At 49.4% G+C, this 24,048-nt stretch overlaps 1 protein-coding gene across 3 annotated transcripts in view; it reads left to right on the forward strand.

Annotated features, from left to right (window-relative positions):
* Positions 1-24,048, forward strand: part of NGDN (neuroguidin) — a 106,865-nt gene that overhangs the window by 60,334 nt on the left and 22,483 nt on the right. For all 3 annotated transcript variants that reach the window (XM_069633955.1, XM_069633956.1, XM_069633957.1), the window contains 3 exons: positions 1,831-1,885; positions 2,001-2,072; positions 3,938-4,075. In XM_069633955.1, the coding sequence (XP_069490056.1) occupies positions 1,835-1,885; positions 2,001-2,072; positions 3,938-4,075 (261 nt within the window). In that variant the 5' untranslated portion in view covers positions 1,831-1,834. The remainder of the gene's footprint in view (positions 1-1,830; positions 1,886-2,000; positions 2,073-3,937; positions 4,076-24,048) is intronic.

The following is a 24,048-nucleotide window of genomic DNA, read 5'->3' on the forward strand; positions in this document are numbered from 1 at the left end:
TGTCCATTTGGCATTTCTGGGGGGTCCCGACCTGCCCAAATTTTGCTCAGGGGGGCCCTGGCCAAAAAAGTTTGAAGACCACTGCCATAGAGCCTTTTACAATGCGGCCCCTGTTTTAGAGTCGTGCGTTTCAACTATTCCTTCCGGAGTGCTTCGTTCTGCCTCAGCTAATCTGTTACCCCCCCCCCCGCCACCCCACCAACTTTAGTTTGGTAAAATCAATCTGGTTTTTTGTCCAGGCAGCAAAACTCGAACTCCCTGCCAGTGGCTTTTTGGGGCACTTCTAACCACATCAACTTAAGCCCTAATTGGAAAGACCCTCTTGTTTCCACCATGATGTTGGGCTCTTTATCTGAGATGCGGGAGGTTTCTGTAACCTGAAATTTCTTTTTGGGCTGCCTCTCTTGTTCAGCGTGATGCCTTTTCAAGGTGCGCGTTTTGCCATGCCATACTAATATGTTATTACCAATGAAAATTATGAAAAAAAAAGTCGATATGAGATTTATCTTAATTGAACAATTAGCAATTTGGCAAGAGGAAGGAACTGAATTCTTCACTCGGGCAAAGAGGCTCGCTGGATAAATCATATACAAGCCTTAACTCTGAAAATTAACCCTTTTCTTTATGAATAATCAAGATCAGTCTAGGACAGGAATCACTTGTAAGACCAATGTATAATTAACATTGTAAAAATGAATGCACGTTTGCTTTATGATGATTTTTACATACCCTATATGCAGCATCAAGTGGCGAATTAACCCATGGTTTCTTTAACTTTAAAGTGCACACATTTTATTGTTTAACAAGTTTCAGTTTTGTGGACAATAACATTGGAAAATACAGACTAGCATTTTACTATATTTTCAAATGTACACATGATAGTAATGCCACAGGAATATTGATGTTACATAGGCTCACTGATTGCAAAAAAAATGCAAATAAAGTTGATAATGAAATCATTTATTTATGATATAACTAACACAACATTAGGGTATTGTACATCAAAAAACAGAACTTGCGCACTGCATAAAATCAGATGTGAAAAGACAAACTATTGACTTTCATATGAAATACTAGAAGCATTTATGGGACGATACATTATTGTTGCACCAACAGTTGTTTCTGACTATTGGGAACTCTTAAAACTGAACTGAGCCTCAAATATTACTGATGACTAAATAAAGCCTAATGGAAATGAATAATGTAGTGTTAATGGCAAGGGCTGCTTACCTGGCCATTAATGGCCTCTTAGCCCAAATAAGCCATAGCAAGGCTACGGCCATTGCCATTCCGATAAGTGTGCCCCACCACCTTCATGTCCAGCAATTCACAAACCTGGGGTGGTAATGGCCTTTTTGGATGTTCTATTTTAAAAGGGAATTGATCTGTCTGAGAAAGGCCTTGTACAGTTTCTGTGGTGGTGAACTGCGGCGTTCAGGTGAGTTGTCTGCTGAGAGGGGCAGGAGGGAACAGGGAGTGCAAGATGTGGGGGGGGGGAGTGGGCAGCAGAATGTCTGCAAAGTCCTACAGATAGAAAATTAGTGTGACCTGCAGTACAGGCACTTGTGGCAGGAACGGAACTTGGGCTTTATCTGATTCAGCGTGCGCTCTTGGCCATCTGATTAGCTGGCACATATACCGCGGATACAAATGGAGAATGTTTGTCTTCCAAACGACTGATCTATTTAATCTTTTTATGTCCAAGAAAATTGGCTGTCCATGACATGTATTAAGTACCCATGTATTAGGTACCAGGGAGATGTTGACTGGTGTTCATTCATTGCTCACTATCTTTCCTAAACCATATCTTTCCTACACTTTTTCTTGCAGAAAGATGGATGATGCCCCAGCTGTCGTTCAGCTCCTTAACACCTTGCAGGACCAGGTAAAGGCTTTGCTTGATCTCTAGCTCCTGGTATAACATGAAATCTCATGTTACTGTCCTCCCCTGTCCTGACATACACATCACTCATCTGATATTGATTTTATTTTGGCCCCAGGTGACTGGTGTGACAGCCCATGTGCAAGGTTTGACACAGAGGATTCGATCAGGGGCTTTCTCTACGGAAAAGGTGAGTGGCCCCAGACAAGGAACTGAATAAAAGCATGTAGTGGATGGAGTTTAGCGTTGCATTGATTCACTCCCCCCGCCCCCTTTTCTGGAATGTGCGAGTTGAAAAAACGACATGAAATGGGGCAGAAGGTTCCTCCAGTGCAGGGCCATCAGGGGCCGGGGTACACATTTAAAGTTGAAAGCTACTAGCTAGCAATACTGCCCTCTCAATTCTCCAAATGCACACAGCACACTATTTGTTACTTGCCAAGAGTCAAATATCACTCACAATTCACTAGTGGGGAGTGTATGGTTTGAGCCTTGCCCCTGGGCCGTTGAGAGTTCTTAGTGTGTTTTTTGGAGGGTGGGAGGTGGCGGGGCGGTTTGTGTGTTTTTTGTTAAGGGTACATTTGAGAATAGAAACTTTGCCTAGGTGATGCAGTTGCAGTCCTGTGTTCTGATGCACCTTTTGGGCCAATCACGGGAAGAGTTTCTCTAGTCAGTAATTTTAAAATCCCAGTTGGTAATGTTTACTGTTTATTCTGATATACTAGTAAGAAATACAAATTGACTGAACACTGCCCCTGGAATCGACCAAGAAACTTGAACCGTGTGTACTCAATGTGCTTACTTTTGGGTGTGCGGTAGCTTTGACCTCTAATATCAGAAATCATGTGTGTACATTTTGTGACAGGATAGGTAAGACGGTTGCCATACTCCAGAGCAGAGACCAGACCCTAGAATGTATTTCAAGGGTTTTTATTCATCTTCCTCTACAAACTGACATGCAACTCGGCAGGATGTTAGTACGTGTCGAAATAGCGCCAGCTAATAAGAGTGTCAGGGTCCATTGCGAGTTGAGGGCCTGTGTGCCTCAACAATGGGGTCCTCCAAATCAGGGACTTACCCTCTTGCTTCAAAGGGCTTCATTAAAGTAATGTTGAGGGTCTAATTTCCAAAACAAATAATCCAAGGCTGCTCACAGGTGAACAGCAAAGTGTCCCAAGGATCCACCGAGAGCCAGCAAAAGAAAGTACAAATCAAAAAGGCTCTCTCCTGTAGAAGGGTGTTTCGATTAAAAATTGGCCAGAATGGGTCGACCTCATCTTTGAACCCTCTTTGCAGGCTGCATGCTTTCCAAACTGCAGAACCACAGCCCCTGCACAGATGTTTCCAGGTTTCCCTGGTTCGCTGCCTCCGAGGGGGTTTTCTCTGGGCTCTCTTTGCAGGCTGGCAGACTTCATTCCAGGCTAAGCCCAAGGTTGCCACTTCGTTTTGGTCGGGTTTGCTCTGTTGGGGGTCAAAATGTATTTCCCTGCTTGCGGGGACTGAAATGTTGCAGCTTTTGTTTTATTTCCTTAAAGGGGAAGCCTTTATTTTTTACGCTGGATGTTTGGGACTGACTTTATGATGATATGATAAGTTATTTATAACGCACTTAATACCCAGAGGTTTCTAAGCACGGACCCGGGGATCGAACCTGTGTTGCTCCGTGTCGTCTTGCTTCCAAGACGAGCACGTTGCCCCTCAGGAGCTTCTGCCTTTAACTTTCTCAAGGTCTGTAGTTGAAGTCGGGCCGGGGGAGTTCTGGGGGGGGGGGGGCGAGGTGCGCGGCATGGATGGTCTTTGAAGCCATCCTGTGCACGCAGGTAGGATCCTCTTCACAATATACACCCACAAAATAGCGCCCAAGATTAAAGAACATGCATACTTCTTTTCTTAATTCAGATTATGGAGGTTACTTTGTGGCATGCAAAATCCATTTGGTGGAGATGTGTGGAAGCCGAGACAGAATTTCTTGCATTGGCTGACAGTTGAAGTCTTATTTCTGCTTTCCCTTACCCTGATCCCCCCCCCTTTCCTCCTTCTTCACTACTTCATCAGGGCCTCAGCTTCCTGGAGGTGAAGAATCAGCTTCTCGTCATGTATCTGATGGATCTTGCACACGTCATGCTGGAGAAGACCTCTGGCCGATCCCTTGCAGATAATCCAAGTATCCTTCGGCTGGTTGAGATACGCACGGTAGGTCATGCAAACCACAGAGTGCAGACAGGAATTTACTGGGCGCATTTACCCCATTTCAGATGTTTGACAAAGCTGCAGCTCACATGCTTCCATGCCAACAATCGCAGAGCTTCTTTATAACGCTGAATTTTAGACTACTCCATATTCGATTGTCTGAGAGGGGTGGGGGGGAGATAAATCTTCTAAACCGCATGGCCATGTTGATGTTGCACAGAGGTCTCAAATCTACAAGCATTGGGAACTTCAGGAAGCTCCTGGCTTCTCCAATCGTACGACGAAAGATGGACCAAAATGTTGCATCTATGCCCAAGGCATTTTCAGCCCATCTGAAGGGGTCCCAGAGAATTTTTTTTTATTTTGAATTCTTGTATAGTGCAATACCAACAACTGCAACCGACCTTGGTGCTTTGAGGGAGGAGTGAGAGGGGTCACTTGAGCCAAGCAACTTGTGCTCGACCCTGCTCCCCCACCCTCCTTATTTCATGTTGGTGGTTTCATGGTTGTTGAACGACTGCAGAATCTGCTCCAACGTCTCCCAGAGCAGGAAAGCTTGGGTGGAGTAATGGAGTTCCACACTTCTTGTAGTCTATGGGTGTGTCCTCTCACCACCATCTCTGCATTTAGCAACCACAGGTCTGAACCTGAGATTCACAGAGCTGAGTAAAGAAAGATGGTTGCTAAGGTCCCTCTACTTTTTTGGCAGATTCTGCTGCCATGTGTCTGTCTCATCTCCCCTCTCCCCTTGGCAGTAGTAACAGAAGAGCAGTTATAGTGGGGCCAGCATAAGCCAACCCCTCTGATCCTTTGTCCTTCAGCCTCCTAAGCCACGGTGCCCTCCGCTACTTGTATGAATGAAGTCAGAGTAGGGCATGGGTTATGGGCGGGCCTGTAAGACTTGTTATCTTTTTAACAACCCTTGCCAAGATGTCTTCCACTTCCATATGGAGAAGAGGGGTGGAGCCTACTGTCTCATATCTCATTATCTACTACTCATTAAAAGGAATCTGTCCTCACCACTCAAGTGCATTCCCCAAAAAATTGTCTTGCAGCAGATTGTTTGCCTGTTTGTAGTGTTATGGTTCTACCCTATGTAGCCTCTAAAAGAAACAAGGGGGGTTATGGGATTTTCTCTACTACCGGCCTATATCCCGGGTTAGAGTCTCAACCAGAGTCTTTAGCTCACCATCCTTTCACAGTAGAGAAATGGCCACTACATATCAGTCTTTGTCCTGCCCAAGGGCAGTCCAGCACCGAAATGCCTGGCAATTCTCTTCTGAACAAGAGTACCAACAGCAATCCCAGGCGCATGTTTTGGCCTACTAGGGGAATCCAGACGTGGTCCCCTTGCACACTATTGTTAGAGAGGCGCAGCTCGACCCTACCAGACCGAAACACGTGTCTGGGGTTGCTGTTGGTGCTCTTGTTCAGAGGAGGATTGCTTAGCATTTCGGTGCTGGACTGCCCTAGGGCAGGACAAAGACTCAGATATGTTTTAGATATTTCTCCTGTGTGAAGGATAGTGAGCTAAATACTCTTGGGGGAGGGGGGCGGGGGGTAAATCTCTCGTATCCGGGACTAATGTCCGGCAGAGTGACTCTCTGGCCCCCCTAACCCCTCCCTCTTATTTTTATTTATTTATTTTTTTTTTCTCTCTAAAAGAAAGTCACAAGCTGGAACCTGGAGAAACTGTCACAGGTGATATCTGGAAACTAAGCATCACATGATGCTCCAGGCAACAAAGGCCTAAGATATAAATTGGTGCCTTACCCTCGTACCTTGGCCTACTAGAAGAGGGTTGGGGTGGGGGCGTTGTTTGGAGATGGACAAGCATTCCGCAGGCCTGAAAAGTAGTGGCTTGAAGCATTAAAGTTGGAAAACTCAGTGCCTTGTCTTGAGGTCAACCCGGAACCTCCCCCCCCCTCCTCTTTCTCACCCCCCTCTTTCTCAATGTGGGTATAATGACCTGGGTCAAACTGTACCCAGATTTATTTAATTTTTTATGTATTGGTCACTTATAATGTGCCTATACATCATAGTGTTTCAAGGTAAATCAAGACAAAAGGGGGGGGGGGGTGGCGGGGTGGCAGGGATGCAGATAATAAACATTCCTACTAAGCCGTGAGACATTCGGACCGTGAAAGTGCTTTAACATGGATGAAAGGGGGGGGTGTGCTGGAATGGAGTGTAAAGACTGGAGGGTATCTGTACTGCTGCCCTCTATATGGCAGAGTAGAAGCACAGACCACCTCAGCCAAGATTCTTTATATGGTAACGTTGTATGAGCAATCCAGGCTTGAGCTCTCAGGAGGTGATGCAGGCCGGTTCTTAAGTACAGTGTAGTCCCCAAGCCCCCAACAAAGGAATGTCCACACACTATGTTAGTGATAACAGTTCTTTATATAAATATGGTTCAGAATAAATACACAATCAATAACACACTTGTGCTTTGGCAATACTGATATGGTAAATATGCACAATATCTATGTGGTACCACAGTTAACTCTTGATTCCATTAAAATGCACCAACTGCTGACTTTCACTTGCATACAAATCAAATGGTAAAGTCAATCAACAATAGACAAATGGAAGAAGACAAGTTGGATTAAACAAATGGCAGAATACTGAGTCCCTACCACTAGACACAGTTCTGTGTGAATATCCCCCCACCTGGGCAACCTGTAAATAAAGTGTATAAACAAGCCCAGTCCATATATTGTTTAATATAGTCTTGTTTCCTTCTAAAAAGGTTCTACTACCCCAATGTACCTGGTTTAGCAGAATTCTTTGACGGATCCCTCTTAAGTGAACTCCCTTTAAGGCAGGAGCCACGGGTCGTCGAGATTCCTCGAAGAAAAGGGCAAAAATGTCGTCAAGACGACAGCTTCGTCCTTGGTGGTGCTCGTCGACTATCGATTAAGTACGTCCTGCGAAGGCGAGGCGTGCGGTGCACCTCGATGACGAGAGTTTGTTGCCGCAAAGCAGAGTCCATGAAGAATGTAGGCCCAGCAAGGGTGTCGGGTCGTTGGCGTCGACGATCGGGACTCGACCACGGCTAGCTTTCGGATCTTTGTCGGCGTCTTTCTGGACTTCGGGTGGCAGGAAACCCAGCAACGGATTCTCCTTGGTTCGTCAACAAGGAGGACAAAGCGGTCGACAGTGGTGAGGAAGGGAGTCCTGGATTTCAGAGTTTACAGGTTACAACAGTCCGCCGAACTTCGGTCGAGGTTGATGGCCATAGACTGCCTCGACGTCCTGACGCTTTACTTCAGATTCCTCAATGGTCCCAGTCTCCGGTCGGCAGCCTTTCGAGGACTGACTTCCAGGGAGCCCTGGGCAAGGTAAGCTGGTGCACAATGGTCCCTCGTAGCTCGGGAAGAGGTCTACTAGCCAGGTCCTCTTTTGGATCTGTCCTTGAAGCCACGACAGCTTTCAGATTGCGTCGAAGGAAAGAAGCAGCAATTCTTCTTCAGCTCAGCGTCAGGGATAAGCATCCAGTTTCGACTTCAGCTTCTGAATGATTCTAGTCAGTGAGAGGCCCCAGAATATACTGTTCTGTCTTTCATTCACACTGCTGAGCCAGGCTCTGGCAGCCCATCATTCAGAGGGGCATTCATGCATGCAGGCAGCCAGCCAGCCAATCTGGCTCACAGAGCATTCAGGCCCTTCACTTCCCTCCAAACACTCAAAACAAGGAATGTGGATTGGGACAAGCACCCAGCTTTTCAGCACACCACACTGCATGCATACCAGTTTCGGGCAGGGCTGTCTCATTCATTGTCACACACCAGAAAACATGAAATGTATATTGGTCACGCACTCCATTCACCCAGGTCCCACCCCAAGGGTGTACCCACAACATACAGTCATTGAGATGGCTCCAGCCAATCTGGCCTGGATTTCTCCACAATACCATATATGGAACTTCCACCCAACAGCCAGTCAGGGGAAGGCACCGAGTCAAGGCTTCCCAGGTCTTTGAGCAAACAAAGTAACGGGTATTAGAAAGCAAGAGGCCACAGGGGCCATCTTGTCTCCTATCCGGAATCAGCTGATTCCAATGGCAGGGCCTGGGTATCCCAAAATGGAGGATACTCGGAGCACTTGTCAAATTCAGCATGGAGATGCCACCCGCCCATACCCTGCTCTGTTGACCACACACAGGTGCCCAAAAACAACTCAAGGGGTACATGGTTGTACCCCCACCCATGGGTGCCATAAGGGTATCCCAAGGGTGTGTTCACCACAACCAAAAAGAGGAAGAGCTGCACTGCCAGGAGTCCCACATGGACTCCTGTGCAGAAAACGAACACAGAACACACATGAAAAAGGAGTACAGGACAAGGATGCATTTCCAGCATCACAGGGAGTGAAACGAGGGTGAAGAATACCAAGCATTCCTACTAGGCCCTGAGGCAATTCAGAATGTGCAAGTGCTATAACATGAAAAGAAGAGCGGAGGAGGGAACGTGCCAGATGGAGAGAAGGAGAAGACCTAATGAGGAAAAAGGTACATTAAGTACAATGTACTGAGTCAATTACAGCGCAAGGCTGGAATGAAAGTGGCTGAACATCTTGGGGAAAGCCTCACCACATGGTATCGGAGCTACATCAAATATCACCTCAAGGTAAACATTGTAAAACACAGCACAGACTGCAAAAACTCAATCAGTGGTTGCAGATAGGTCAAATGCAAGACACAGCAAGGTTGCAGAGACAATCAGTGGTTGCACATAGGTGAAATGTAAAAACAGAGCAAGGATCTGAAAGTCACTCAGAGGTTGCAGGTAGAAAAAAGCAGAACACTGCACAGACTGGGGAGTGATAAACCAAGGCTACAGTAGGGCAAGAATGAAGACACATGATGGGGCAGAGAATGATAGCCTAGTAGTTGAAGGAGGACAAATGTAAGACAGGCTAAATCAAGCCAGTGGTAACTGCTCAGCTCAACTCATGTTATGGGGCGACATCTCAGGGCTCCAGACAATGCTAGTTTGCAGAGGCAAGGAGGGGCACTGCACAGCAGGGAGAACGAGTAGTACAAGGAGTACCAGGAAGGGAGTGCCCAAACGGACACAGCAGCTGGGTAAGCTAGAACAGGAGGATGAGGCTAGGACAGGTGAGCAGGCCAGGCAGTAAAAATGAAGGTGATGCTGTGTCCCCAATAGCCAGTGGGGGCCACGGTTACAGAGATTAGAAGAGGAGATTACACGGTTACAGAGATTAGAAGAGGAGATTAGAAGCAGAGAGGTAGGGAATATAGGAGAGCGGGGGAGTGCAGGGGGAAAGTGAAAGAGAGAGAATTGCAGCTCTGAGGGATAGCTCAGGGGCAACGTGCTCGCCTTGGAAGCAAGACGACACGGAGCAACACAGGTTCGATCCCCGGGTCCGTGCTTAGAAATCTCTAGGTAAACCTATCACATCACAGTTGAAAGGAAGGCAGTCATTCGAGCAGTGCTGAGTGAAGAATAGGAAGAGTAGGCAGGCTAAAGGAGGGGGAGTAGGCCTCCTTACCTTAGGCCAACAATCCTTAAGAACGAGCCCCAGCCAATCTGCAGTGAGCAGAGGCGTATTCCTGGGCACAGATGACATCGTCCTCAGTGTTCTTCATCGAACGGCGACAATGATGGAACGGCCCAACCGTAATGCAGTGAATGGAGCCCCTCACAGGCGCATGAGCTAATATGATACCCACAGGCAGATGGAATAAGTACTTGAAAACAATACTTATTTATTGTTGATTGTTAGGTGGAAGACGAAATCTTCATAATGCTTCATGGTGCCTGAAGGGGTCAGGGGGAGCTGAATACAAAGACAAATGGGAAGAGGATTACCGCAACCGAAAGATCATTCAAAGTCCTTGGAGAATTCAGACTTGTAGTTGTTAAGATGGATTTCCAAACACGACCCTAGGGGTTGATTCTGGGAGGCCAACCTATTATGGTGAATATGGTGACCCTGAGACTAGCCAAACCCAATTAAGGTAAGGTAGCAGAGCGGCAAGGCTTAGTCTCAGGAGGGCTGTGAAAGTGCTAAAATTAGTCCACAGTGAAGAAAACCAACAATTCCAGTTAGATAGGCAGTACATAAATGTACAGTTATTTAGTAGGCCTTTTGAAATGCGCACTAACTGGACAGAGCCAGGGGAGCAGAGTGTATGGGAAGGAAGGGCCACGAGGTAAGGTGCGGCCCAACCAGGAAAGTTTGGGGGAAGGGCAAGTGCAGAAGGGGGGGGGGGGGGGTCTGGCTGGAGAGACCAAGTAAAGGGGTAGACTGGAATGGTGGGGCCAGGTGCCCTGAACACTCTGAGGAACCAGGCAGCCAGTCAAGAAGCAGACAGGGACATTAGCAGGAGAGGAGGGAGAAGGAAGGAAGAAGAGAAAAGGGTTTTGAGAAGCTTCTGGAATTTAAGGAGATCTGGCTCAAGTCTGAGAGGGGCAGGGAGGCCATCCCAGAGGGAAGCACCTGCGGAGGAGAGGGATCTACTCCCCACTCTCTGCTTCCAAAAGCATCTGATCAGTGAGTTGGAGCCAGACGACCAACGAGCCCTAGCAGGCAGGTATTTGGGGAGAGCAAGTTGAAGTAGAGGGGTCCCAGACCACAGAAAGCCTTATGGATGATGCTTGAACTTGATCCTTGCAGCAACTGGGACCCAGTGGAGATATTCTAGGGCTGGAGAGATGCAGTCCCTGGGCTTAGGCCACGGATAGGTCTCAGTCCTATTCTGGATTAGTTGAAGGGGGCACAGGAAGGAGTTAGGCAGATTAAGGAATAGGCTGTTGCAGTAGTCCAGCCTGGAGAAGACCAGAGCTCTGGAGACAGAGTTCCTTGGGGAAGTTGAGTAAAGGAAGAAGTGCAGCTGAAAGTGGGCCTTCTTGGCGAGGTCCGTGATGTGAGGAGAGAAGGAGAAAAAGGAGTCGAAGGTGACACCAGCGTTTTTTGCCTCACAGGAGGGTCAGGTGAGGGGCTGGGGGGCAAGGAGGGTGGCCAGAGTGTGGGAGGGAAAGAGGGAGCAGGGGTCCCAATGAGAAGGATCTCTCTTACTGGCATTAAGGCAGAGATTGGTAGCACAGCACCATGCCTCAAGAAGAGGAGGAGGAGGAGGCCCAGTTGAACTTGGCAAGGTCAGTCCTAGAGGCAGGTGGTCCATGAAGCCAATTTATTAGGGTGGCTTGATTGACTATATAAGGCAGAGGAAAGGTCAAGAAGAATGAGAACGGAAGGCGAGCTGGAATAAAGATCAGAGAGTGGGTGTTCAGGAGAGCAGTTGTCAGGCGAGCAGTTGCTGTGCCTCTGGCAATTCTGAAGTCAGACTGGTGGTTGTGGAGACAACCAACAGATTCAGTGTGGTGGATAAGATGGTGGATGGCCAGCTTCTCCAAGAGTTTGCCCAGGAAGTGGGTGATGGAGATAGGGCTGTAGTTTGCACGACAGGAAGGGTCGGCTGAAGGCTTTTTGAGGAGCAAGTACTGAGCAAGTAAAACGTCTAGGCAAATACTGTCACACAGTTACTATGAAACAGATACATACATTCACCATTAGGAGAAGGAAGGAGAGCGTAGGATTCATTGGCACCCTTGAAGGGGGCGCTGGTCAATTAGCTCGGAACGTGGGCTGTATTCTAAGCCCACATTCTGAGCAGCCAGAATATTGCTAGCCAGTTCCCCTTTCCACTCCCCCCTACCTTCTTGGCTCTGTTTAGTTCCTGCGGGTGCCAAGAGTATTTAATTTTAAAGAACACTTGCCTTGCGGGGAGGCACTTTGCCGTAGTTGCCAAAGTCGGTTTCCTTGTTGACGTCATGGTCTTCAACATAGAAAACATACTTCGAAAACTACACCAGGGCCGTTTTCTTTAATTATGCAACCTTGACACCCGCATAGGAAACTACACAAGTGCTAATGGCTATATATACACATCAGCGGTGGGCCGACCATGCTGGTAACTGCACCACTGCCCGTGTTAAGGGACCCTTGCTTCGGTTGGGCCTTTAACTTGGTCGGCGGGCCGTTACTGGCAGGGTAGGCCCACCCCCTCGGTGTATATCGCCTCAATAACCAGTGTAACACAGGTAGGTACTCGGGTGCATGAAATTCTGTAAAGACGCTTTAGAATAACCACACATCAGTCCCTAACACTTCATGAGTCAAACTCTAAGATGGTTCGGGGCCTTGTGCCCTTAAGTCATCTGCTTCAAAGTTATACTTCTCAGGTAGGTTTATTAAGAGATTGGACGATGCCTGCGGTTATGACACAAAAGGCCAAAAAGGTAAGTAAAGTTCAGGTGAGTACACTAACTCAATCCCAGTCCCTAGGATAAGTCCTGGAAGGGATACATGTCCAGGCTTCCACCAACCAAATTCAGCAAAGTGATTTAGGGACAGGACCATATGACCATGTAAACTTATGGCAAACAGGCAGGGCAAGGAATAGGTATGTTAACTTACTGGGTATACTGTGTCAGCATAATATGAAACCAGAAACAAGTGGCAACATAATACTTGCACATCAGGACTTTAATCCTGAAGTGAAGTATTGAAATCGCCATCCGTGTTGGAGAACTGATAAGATAACAGTAGGACCGACTGAGGTCTCCATGAAATACCCCTTGAACATGGTAATGACGAAGTGATGTTCCTGTAGCTGCCCTTCATACATCAGAAACTGGTACAAGCTGCCAACCCTCTAGTGGATGACCTGGAGTATAGGGAGAAAGTGGAAAATCTACTGCGCATAGGCCTTGCTTATTGCCAATCAACCCCCCCCCCCTACTCAGTAAAGAGTGTGTCTGTGTCCCCAGAATGTTTTGATTTTACTGGTGGATTATTTTTCCTTATACCTCCTGTGAGGGTGAACCTTTTCCCACACTCCCAGAATCTTTTACTCTTTTTTATGGGTGTCATTTTTAAGACTCTCCATAGTGTTGTTTAAAAATTATCCTCTTTGACAACTTTGTGGCAATAACTGCCTATTGTTGCTGGGTTACCCTAGGGACTCCCCTTTTCACTTTCACTGGCTAACCTTGAGAGAACTACAGTTCCCATGGGTAGAAAGGATCTTTGAATCCCTTTTACATGTTATTTGGTGAAACCAGCACACCCCACCTTATGTGGAGTGCTGGGAAGATGCAGTGTATCCCCTTTCACACTAAAACTGTATCAATTATGTTACAAGGACAAACTTACTTTAATGGCTCGTGGCAGTGAACCTTTATTATTAATTTGGTGCATCTTTACCGCAGGCTGTTTGCACATCCCTGGTAAAGGCACGCATGGGTGCTCATTTTACCAAAATGGCCCCTGTCTTGTTTGTTCCCCATTTTAGTGTTCCTTGTCCTTTCGATTTCCGTCTCCTGACATCCAGGGTGGAAAATTCCTTTCTTCGGCGGGAGTCCTGTGGACTCCCCGCCCAGGCTCCAGAGTGTTTGTGAAGACAGGAAACGAGGGAGGAGTCCCACAACTCTGCAGCCCTTTGTCTTCCAGCCTGTTTGCGAGAATCCAGTTCAAACTGGGCGGCTGGCTGTCCTGAAAGGACTGCCAAACCCCGAAGTTTGAATGTTGCATGGCTGTTTGATTGGCTGGGTTCCTGCATAAATGTTCGATCCTGGAAGCTGAAGAGGTAGTCGACCACTGGAACCATAACCAAAGAGGATGATGAAGAAAATGCTGCTGTGATGATTTCCAGTAAACCGAGAGCCTGCTGTGTAACCAGAGCCTGCTGTTACCCTTCCTTCCAATCGACCTGCAGATCCTGAAACGGATGACCCAGACCCAGAGCCTGGTGAGACCCACTACACTCAAGACCTGCATTTTGAGCAATCCCACGTCATGCTGTGACCTTGCGGGCCTGCAATACCCCAATACCCTGGGACCTTCAGCCATTGTGCGGTGCACAGTCTTTCGAATCTTGCTGACCTCCAGAGACGTGAATCGAGTCTGAAAAGTCCCCTCGCCAGAGTGCTGGACCTTGCAAATGATGAGAATTCTGTTTCTTCTGTGCTCCTGAAAAGGCGCCAAATCCACAGACGCATCCAGCCACAAAGAAACCCTTGTCTGAAGCTTTCTGTGTCGATCCTTGCTGGAAAAGCCCATCCAGGGTTCTGTCTTCCTGACGAGGAATGCAGTGCCTGGGTTTTTGGCTACAGATCCCAAAGTCCTTCTGCTGCAAAATCTTCTTCTGTGCCGAGATACTGTGTTGGCTTGGGGTTTTATTTACCTTAAGTCTCTTCTGATTCCTGGGAGGTTTTGGGGCGTTTTCTGTGATTGGGAGGCCTCTCGTCCAGTTCACCCAGGCCCACTGCTGGAATCCTCCCAGGGTGTCTTCTCTGAAGTCCCTGGACCCTCGACTAACTCTAAAGTAGAATACTTACTTGTTTGAACAGTCTTCCTCTGGAACTCCGGACTTTGCCTACAACTGAGCCCTAGCTCACCCTGTCTCCAGCTGGCTCTTAGACCACTAGGGTCCCTCTTCTGCCTCTGAAAAAATTGTGAAGGACTGGATACTTTAAGGGGTCTGCCTTGAAAAGTAAAAAAGTGTTGAAAAGTTTACTTATTTGTAAATTAGTTAGTTGGTAACTTTAAACTGAGTGAATAGTTACAAAAAGTTACTACTTAACTTGGATATGTTATGCCATTCTGAAAAGTATATATAGGATTTACTTACCTTGGATAAGCTGTGTGCCTTCTTAAATAAGCATTCTCAAAGTCTTACTTTCCTTAGAAACTGTCTCGCCATTCTAAAAAAGTAGATGGGTTAACTTACTCACCTGGGAATTGGGTTCCCCTCTTCCCAAATATAATGCTGTTGGTTTCACTTTATTATTCCTGTTAGGATAATTGTATGAGTCTCCCCAATTGGGTCTTGCTTCCCCTGACTTACTGTTAGCCTGATCAGAATAAGTCTGCCTAGGTCATACTTACCTTTTAGGTTGCTGGTAACTCCTTTCAAAAGTACATAGGTTGAGGGGGGGTGCTGTTTCGCCGAAGCAAGATGGCCGCCTGATCGTCGCACTCCGGGCTGGGAGAGCCGAAAAAGACCTAAAAGGTGCCCTGAAACACTGCGTTATTACGCCATACCGTCGGTGCCTGTGGACGAACCATCAGCCAACCCATTCGCCAAGTCCTGGTTCCGGGCTCCCCCCTGGGACCGAGCTCTACCTCTTCGCCCGGACCGGGGTTGCGGTCTCTGCCTCGACCCGTGCTGCGCCTCCAGGACCCGCGGCTCCCCCTCTCACCAGAGAGCGCGGCGCTAGGGGCCGCTGCGGGGGAGGGGCGTCGCAGACAGCGGATTCACCCGCCATCTCTCTGACTCGAACTCCTGCTTCCCCGCCCAATACTGTGGACCTCACCTTGGCGGACTGCCGTTCGGCTGCGCTGCTCCGAACGGACTGGGCTCCGGAGCTCCCCGCCTTCTGGTCTCGCACGGCGGGACCCACGTTGCGGGTTTCTCCTCCGAGCCCCCTTCTTCCTGCTGCACCGCTATTGACCTCACTTGGCTCGCCCTCGACCGGAGCCCTACTATCTTCACGGTCACCGCGGCCATACTGCATGGATTTCGGAGCACTGCTCGCTGCGAGGTAAGGGGTGCGGAGGGCGGCCCTACTGGTCCCGTCCCCTGCTGTGCCATCCGCGCCAGCCCTCCCGCCTCCCCCAAACACATACTGCGGCCTACTACATCCAGCCCCACTTGCAGGCCGGGGACGGCATACTAATCTTCCTGGACCCCGGATTCCTCCCTGCCTCCGGAGCTCCCCGCCTGCTGTCTTGCACGGCGGGGACCCCGTTGCGGTTCTCTCCTTCGAGCCCCCTGCTTCCTGCGCCGCTGCTGTCGACCTCACTCCGGCTCACCCTCGCGCGGAGCCCCACTGTCTTCGCGACCACTGCGGCCAGCCTCCACGGATTACGGAGCACTGCTCACTGCAGGGTAAGGGGTGCGGGGGGCGGCCTTACTGGCCCCGTCGCCTGCTGTGCCGGCCGCGCCAGCCCTCCCGCCTCTCCCGGACATATACTGCGGCCTAATGCATCCAGCTCCACTAGCAGGCCGGGGACGACATTACTAATATCCTGGAGCCTGAACTCCCCCCTGTCTTCTGATCTCCACCGTTGGTTGTCCACCCACCGCTGCTGGTGCAGCACTTGCTCGCCTCCCCACCTGGCAACGTAACACTCAACCCATACCGCAGGAGCCTGGTTCTGCTCCCCCTCCATCCCTTTGCAGTGAACCCCCGGATAAAAGCTCCGCGCGGCGTTGCCCCGCCGCTTCCCCATCTATAGCACTCCTGCTGATAGACCTGCGTTCCACCATGACTAAGGGAGCCGGCTCCAACAGAAAGCAGAGTTCCCTAAACATGTTTGCCAGGACCCCCTCTAAATCGCCTTCTGAACCCCCGGAGGAACCTCCATCCACCGCTACGCCCTCCACCTCTGACGACTCGCAGAAAATGCTGGAGTACATACGAGAGGCCTTTACCACGCTCCACACTAAACTGGACGATATGAATGGAACCATCTCGTCTATTAAGGCCCATATCGAGAGGACAGACAGCAGAGTCGCTGAGGTTGAGACAAGGGTTGGCACCGCTGAAGATGACCTAATTTCCTTGCGTACCGCTGTAGCCACCTTGACCAGCCGGGTCTCTGCGGTCGAAAAGAAAAATGACGACCTGGAATCCCGCTCCAGGAGAAACAACCTCCGCATTGTCGGGATACCGGAGGACAACATTCATGAGCCTATGGAGGAATTTGTTGAACGCACTCTACTGTCGCTCTTGGACAGCCCCAAGCTGTCAACACAGTTCGCAGTTGAGAGAGCCCACCGATCCCTAACTCCCAAACCCAGGCCTGGTGCTCCGCCCCGCCCCATCATAGCCAGGATCCTCAATTTCCGTGATCGTGATTCCCTGCTCCGGGCGGCCAGAGCCAAAGGGGAACTGCACCTAGGGGCGGCTAGAATACACTTGTATCCGGACTACTCGGTGGCGGTTCAGCGGGAGCGTAAAACCTTCCTCGCAGTAAAAAAAAGACTTCGGGACTTGGGAGTCAAGTACTCTATGCTTTTCCCCGCCAAACTGAGGATCGAACACTCCAATCAAACGTATTTCTTCACCATCCCGGAAGAGGCCTCGAAATTCATTGATGAACACATACCTGGCTGATCTCAGCAAAGTTAACAAGTCTCACATGTCCTATCACCCATTATTGCATTTGTGTCTTGGGACCGCTCCACCGTGGCGCCCCTCCCTCGCTGTGGGGTTGCTTCTGCCCCCCTTTATCTTCCCGCGAAAACAATGTTCGTTGCCACACTGTTGAACTCTTGGCCCAGACATATCCTACTTTCCTTGCCCGTCCACCTCTGTGCCATGTTTCCGGCACCCCGGTCCTTCACCAACCATGAGTCTTTTGCATGCTCCCCTCTTGCGTTGTAAAGGACCGCACGGTCCCATCCTTTCCACTGCGGACCCTGGCTTATGGTTCAGGCACCGTGACATCTTGCATCCGCTCTGTGTTATCCACCTTTACTTATCACTTAACATAAACCTCCTCCCGCTCTCCCCAGTCCGGCGGCCGTTGGCCGGCTGCTAACAGTCCCCCAGGCGTCGATGCCTAAAGGTTCACGATTGTTTTGGTTTTGTTCGGGTTTTATCCCTCTGTTTGGGGGGGGGGATGTGGGTGGGGGGTTGGAAGGGAACGTTCTGGTTTAAAAATGTCTTGACAGCTTCCAGGGGTCCCGCAGACACTGCACCCAAACAATCCACATATACAGCCCCCCGTTTGCGTATACCTAAGGCACACTATTCTCACGAATCGGGTATCCACCCTTGTTCATCCCACCACCACTCTTATGACAATGGCTGACACGTCCCTGACTTTTATGAGCTGGAATGTCAGGGGGTTGGGCAATCATAGGAAGATGCGGCAGATCCAGCTCCACGCTGAACGCCATGGAGTGAAGATCCTTTGCCTACAGGAAACCCACGCTCGCTCAGACCAATGTGAGCGATTCGCCAGACAATGGGGATCCCAGAGATACTATACCAACTATTCTACGCAGAGTCGAGGCGCCCTTACCCTAATACACAGCAGCCTTCGGTTCACCTGTCACCAATCTCACATAGACCCACTCGGTAGATTTGTCCTCATCACTGGCGTACTGCAACACCAGGAGGTGATCATCCTCAATATTTACGGTCCCAACATCGACGACCCTGACTTTTACAACCACCTAGTCACGTTACTTGAGAGCTACCCCCTGATCCCCATCATATGGGGCGGGGACTTCAACACTATACTAGACGCCACCCTGGATAGGGCCGGCTCCCGCCCTCGTCAGCTATCTAGAGCGGCCTACACGATCTTGACTTCACTCCCCCGCTTGGCACTGGTGGACGCTTGGCGCTTAATGTACCCCGACGACCGCACTTACTCCTTTTATTCCTCAGTACACGACTCTCATTCCAGAATAGACAGATGGCTGGTCACAGACTCCCTGATTAGATGCGTAACGAGTTTAGCCATCCTTCCTAGGTCACTCTCGGACCACTCGCCAGTTCTAATTTCCATAAATTGGGGACCTGACGCCAACAAACCAAGGCTATGGAGGTTGAACCCTTGCGCGCTTCTTGATCAGGCATTCGCGTCCGAGCTTGATTCCTCAATTGAGGAATATTTCAAAATTAATCTAAACTCTGTATCTACGTATGCTGTACTATGGGAAGCCTTCAAGGCACACACGAGGGGAGTCGCCACCTCTAAGAGCAGCGGCATCCTCAAGACCATCCGTACCGATATCGCCGCCAGCGAATCGGCGCTATCTGCCTACGAGGCACAGTACGCAGTAGATCACTCCCCGGCCACCTTAGCAGATCTGGGCACCGAGCTTGACAGGTTCCGTGGCCTTGCTGAACGCGAGGTTAAGTTCCTGGACTCCCCTCGGTTGGCTAGACAATACGGTGAGGGGGAACTTCTTCGCCGCGAACTGGGTGCCCCCAACATTCTGGCCATAGCTAGATCTGATGGCACGCTCGCCACCTCCCCCCAAGACATCAATTCTGAGTTTTTTGCATTTTATTCGTCTCTATACTCTGAGTTCAACAACTCCCAAATGGCCGAAATCAACTCCTACTTAGAGAATCACCCGTTATCCGTCCTATCGGCCGAAACTAGTGCCTCCCTCGAGCAGCCCTTTGCCCTTGAAGAAATTATTGAAGCCATCGACTCACTGGCGGCGGGGAAGGCCCCTGGCCCCGATGGGCTTCCGATGGACTTTTACAAACTGTACAAGGCCCAACTAGCCCCGCACCTGCTGGCCCTGTGGACCGAGTCGTGTGAACTGGGCATACTCCCTCTGTCTCTGCGTGAGGCACTCATCACTGTGCTCCTCAAGCCTGGTAAACCCCCCACGCAGTGCGGTTCCTACAGGCCCCTCTCCCTGATTAATAGCGATATTAAAATATTTGCAAAAATCCTTGCGAACCGCTTGAGCCCATGCATGTCCCACATTGTTTATCCAGACCAAGCGGGCTTCGTCCCGGGTAGGTCCACTTCCCTAAATTTAAGGAGACTCTTTAATATCCTTAATAGAATCGACCCGACCACACAAGCAGTGGCGGCCACTCTGGACATGCACAAGGCATTTGACTCGGTCTCCTGGAAGTACTTGTGGTGCGTCCTCGAAAAATGTAACTTTGGCCCCAACTTTCGCGCCTGGGTGAAGCTCCTTTACACGGCACCGTCAGCGAAGGTTCGCACAGAAGACAGATGTTCTCCCCCCCTTCAGATATTTAGAGGAACACGTCAGGGATGTCCCTTTTCTCCGCTCATTTTCGCAATTGCCATGGAACCTTTTGCTGACATGCTCCGACAGTCACACTCACACAGAGGGCTGCGCACGCTGGGCCAGACTGACATTGTCTCCCTTTACGCTGACGACGCCCTATTGTTTGTTCGCTCCCCTGACATTAACCTCCTACCGATACTGATAGATGTGGCCCGATTTGGGGACGTGTCAGACTTAATAGTCAATTGCTCCAAGTCTGCATTATTCCCGCTTACGGACTCAACCCCACCCCCCCAGGATCTGCATGGGTTCATCTGGGCATCCTCCAGCTTTACCTACCTGGGAGTGGTGATCTCCAGGCACACGGCACAGCTACGAAACGACAATTATCACACTTACTTGACCAAGCTTGAAGCTAAAACCTCAAGCTGGACTAGGCTTCCCCTATCACTGGCGGGCAGAATAGGCATACTCAAAATGATCGTATTACCTCAATTATTGTATCGCTTTACCAATCTTCCACTGTGGCCTGGGGATGCCTTTTTTCAAACTCTCCGCACCATATGCAGCACATTCCTCTGGCATTCGGGGGCCGTTCGGCTCAAATTGGGTACACTAACTGCTCCTAAAGAGTTGGGTGGCTTTAATGCACCCGACTTCGTCAGATACTGGGTGGTGGCCCAATCGCAGTTTGCTGCATTCTGGTTTAACACTATTGACCCCCCCCCCCCCCCTCATGTCCGCCTCGAGAAGTTGGCTGTCTGTGACCGAGTGATTGGGTCCCTGGTCCTTCGCCCATTCTCCCCCCCCTTAGATTCTATGAACCCGGTAGCATGCACATCCCTGGCGCTGACTAAACTCTGGTCCATGGTTGGCTTCCTACCCGATGTTCCACATATCCCACTTACGGTGGTCAACCGCTGGGCCACCGCCAGCTTCCTTAGTTTACGTGATGTATTCGAACAGGGAAACTTCATAGAATGGTCGGACCTCCCTCCCCCACTTAGACGACGACCCTCCGTATGGCTACAATACTCCTCACTGCGAGCGCACCTCAGGTCCACCTACTCGGAGTTCCCCACCTTGCCCACCGATGAACCCATAGTAGAGGAGCTCTGTTCATATCTCTCCTTCAAGGGCAAGGTGTCGCGACTTTACTCCTTGCTTCAGGCCAGAGCGGCCCCCCACTTTACCGACCTCAGACGCAGATGGGGGGAGGACCTTGAAGTCGAAATCACTGATGAGAGGTGGGCTCGGATGTGTGCCCGTACTCATGAGGTCTCCTACAACACTAAATTTAAGCTCATCCAGTTTAAAGTCTTACACCGATATCACCACACACCCGTGAGACTTCACCGCATGTTTCACACTAACCCACCTACCTGTCCTAGATGCGGCGCGGATCAGGCCTCCTATATACACATGCTGTGGCTATGCCCCCATCTATTCCAGTTCTGGCGTGACATCTGCTCTACAGTATCAGATATTCTAGATCACCCAATCACCCCCACTCCATTGCATTGTCTATTCCACGATTTCCCACAGCTCTCCCGTGATGCTAAGAAATTGGCAGGCCTCAGCATGCTGTTGGCAGTTCGCTGCATATTACTCTGCTGGCTTCGCCCCAGAGGGCCCACCTACACCCAGTGGCTCAGATCGGTCACATGGGCTCACGACACTGAGCAGTCCTGGAGCGCTATACAACACCCCCACTCTAGACCGAGAGACATATGGCCGAAATTTCGGGACTATATTGCTGCCATGGCTTCACCCCCCACATCTTCTCCTACATCCCCTGATGTTTCCCCCTGAATACCATATCACCCCGGGACCGGTATATTACTCTCTGAGTGTTGCCATTTAATGTCATACTACATTCATGTTATTGTATATGCTTTTCCCTCTTACTGTTTGTAAATTGTGTCAGTGCCTTGCGGTCTGCCTCTGGACCTTGTTTGTGCTGTCAAGTCAATAAAAAGAGTTCAAAAAAAAAAAAAAAAGTACATAGGTTGTACTTGCCTTGCGTAGCTGTGTGTTATTTCTTCCTTTGGTCTGCAAACTGAAAAGCAACTGTAATTGAACATTACACAAAAAGGGCCTTACTAACCTAGTACAACTAGGTTGTACAAAACTTAGTTAAAGGTTGATACTGTTCATAGAGTATATTGTCCAGTTGAATTACTATGTGATTTCTTGCTGAGTGTCACGGTACAACTGCTAAGGTCTACTACCCTGTATTAATGTAAGTAATCAAAAAGTAACTATTAGTTTTGACTTCCCTAGAACTACTGTTGGGTGTTACAAATTGGTTTATGTGCATTGGTCTATGTACCTGCAAGCATAGCGTTGTGTTTGTATAAATGTGTTTTATATTATAATGTGATGGTACATTTACCCAAGATTAACCATGGTCTGCTTGTATTGAAATAAACCCTTTTATTTGTATAATACATAGGGTCAGTGTTTCTTTGGACCATATGTGTACTAAAAGTTCATTGTACTGATTCTACAGCCCTCTCTCCCTCCTAAGGTAAGCCAGGTTGCTCTGTCTATGCTATCCAGAACTCTGGTGATACGGCCTTATTCTAAGAGTGGAGTAGTGTACTGCCTCAGTTGAATGGCTTTACTGAGCCCTTAGTTGGACTTCAGAAAAACTGTCCTAAAGGGGTTCATGAAATGGGGCAGTGCAGGAGGCAGTGGGTTGGGGGATCGGATTATGTGTGGGGGTGGAGGGGTTGGGGGTCATTAAAGTGATACTTCGGCAAATTAAAGGCCGTAAAATATTCTTTTTTCTTTTGTGTTCTGCCTTTAATATGTTATTTTGCATTTATATAGCGCCTTATATACCATTGGTATGGTCTGAAGGCGCTGGTAGGTTGAGCGCCCTTGGGAACCGAAGTTCAGATCAGAATAGAGAGTTGAGGGTGTCAAAAGGTGCGTGTGAGCGCCGGGTATGTGTGCAGCTCGTGCAGTATTCGTGTAATAGCTGCTTCTTAGCGGTAGGTGTGGTGGTTGAGAGATCAGGAGTATGTGTTCGCTCTGGCAGGATTTATCCAGACCGGATGTGGCTGCGTTAGGCCTGAGGAGAACACCTGGCTGGGTGTGTGTAACCAGCAGTGCTTACTTAGAATGATGTGGAGGGAGCGGCGGATGTTGGTATGAGAACAGTGATACCGAATGGTGTCATAGTATCTGTGTTCTAGTTGAGTGATGATGTAAAGGAGAGAGTAAGCGTGGTGGTGTGATGATGGGTTGTATGCTCTTTCAAACGTTCTCTACATTCCAAACCATACTATATACGTCACGCAAATCTATGCACTCCAGTCCGTTCCATGCACTCCTATCCACGCCATGCACCCTAGTCAGCTCCATACACTCCGGTCCGCTCGACGCATTCATGCATTCCAGTGTGCCCCGCGCATGCACTCCAGTCTGCCCCGCGCATGAACTCCAGTCTGCCCCGCGCATGCACTCCAGTCTGCCCCAAGCATGCACTCCAGTCTGCCCCAAGCATGCACTCCAGTCTGCCCCAAGCATGCACTCCAGTCTGCCCCAAGCATGCACTCTTGTCTGCCCCATGCTCTACGCATTCAGCAGTTCTACATACTCATCCATTCTATGCACTCATCGGTACTGGATGCAATCTGTGTTCGTTCGTTCTACGTACTCGTCCGCTCTACGCAACACGTCCGTTCACTCTGGGCACTCGTTCGCTCCAGGCACTCATCCGCTTTATGCCCGCACATGTACTTTGCATTCATCTGTTTTACGCACTCGTCCCCTCTATTCACTCGTCCCCTCTACGCGCTTATCCGCTTTAAGCACTCGTGCTTTTCACGCATTCAACAGTAATATACTGTTCTAAATAATCATCTGTACCCTCATCCGCTCCATATACTCCGCTCTATGCACTCGTCCGCTCTATACATTCGCCAGGTCTGTACATTCATCTGCTCCAGCGATCTACACACTCTCCGCACTTCCGTATTCATCCACTATCCACACTAATGCGCTCTACTTGCTTCCCTTGCGGATACCTGCAGATACGACCTGCGGCCGTCACATGCTCTACGTACTCATCCGCTCCACATACTCATCTGTTCTACACACTCATCCGGTTTACGCTCATCCGTTCTGTACATTCATCTGTTTTACGCACTCCTGCGTTCTACTCGCTTCTCTGTATTTACGCACTCATCCG

The sequence above is a fragment of the Ambystoma mexicanum genome, chromosome 13 (genome assembly GCF_040938575.1).
Source record: "Ambystoma mexicanum isolate Mex_15411 chromosome 13, UKY_AmexF1_1, whole genome shotgun sequence".
Classification (NCBI taxonomy): domain Eukaryota; kingdom Metazoa; phylum Chordata; class Amphibia; order Caudata; family Ambystomatidae; genus Ambystoma; species Ambystoma mexicanum.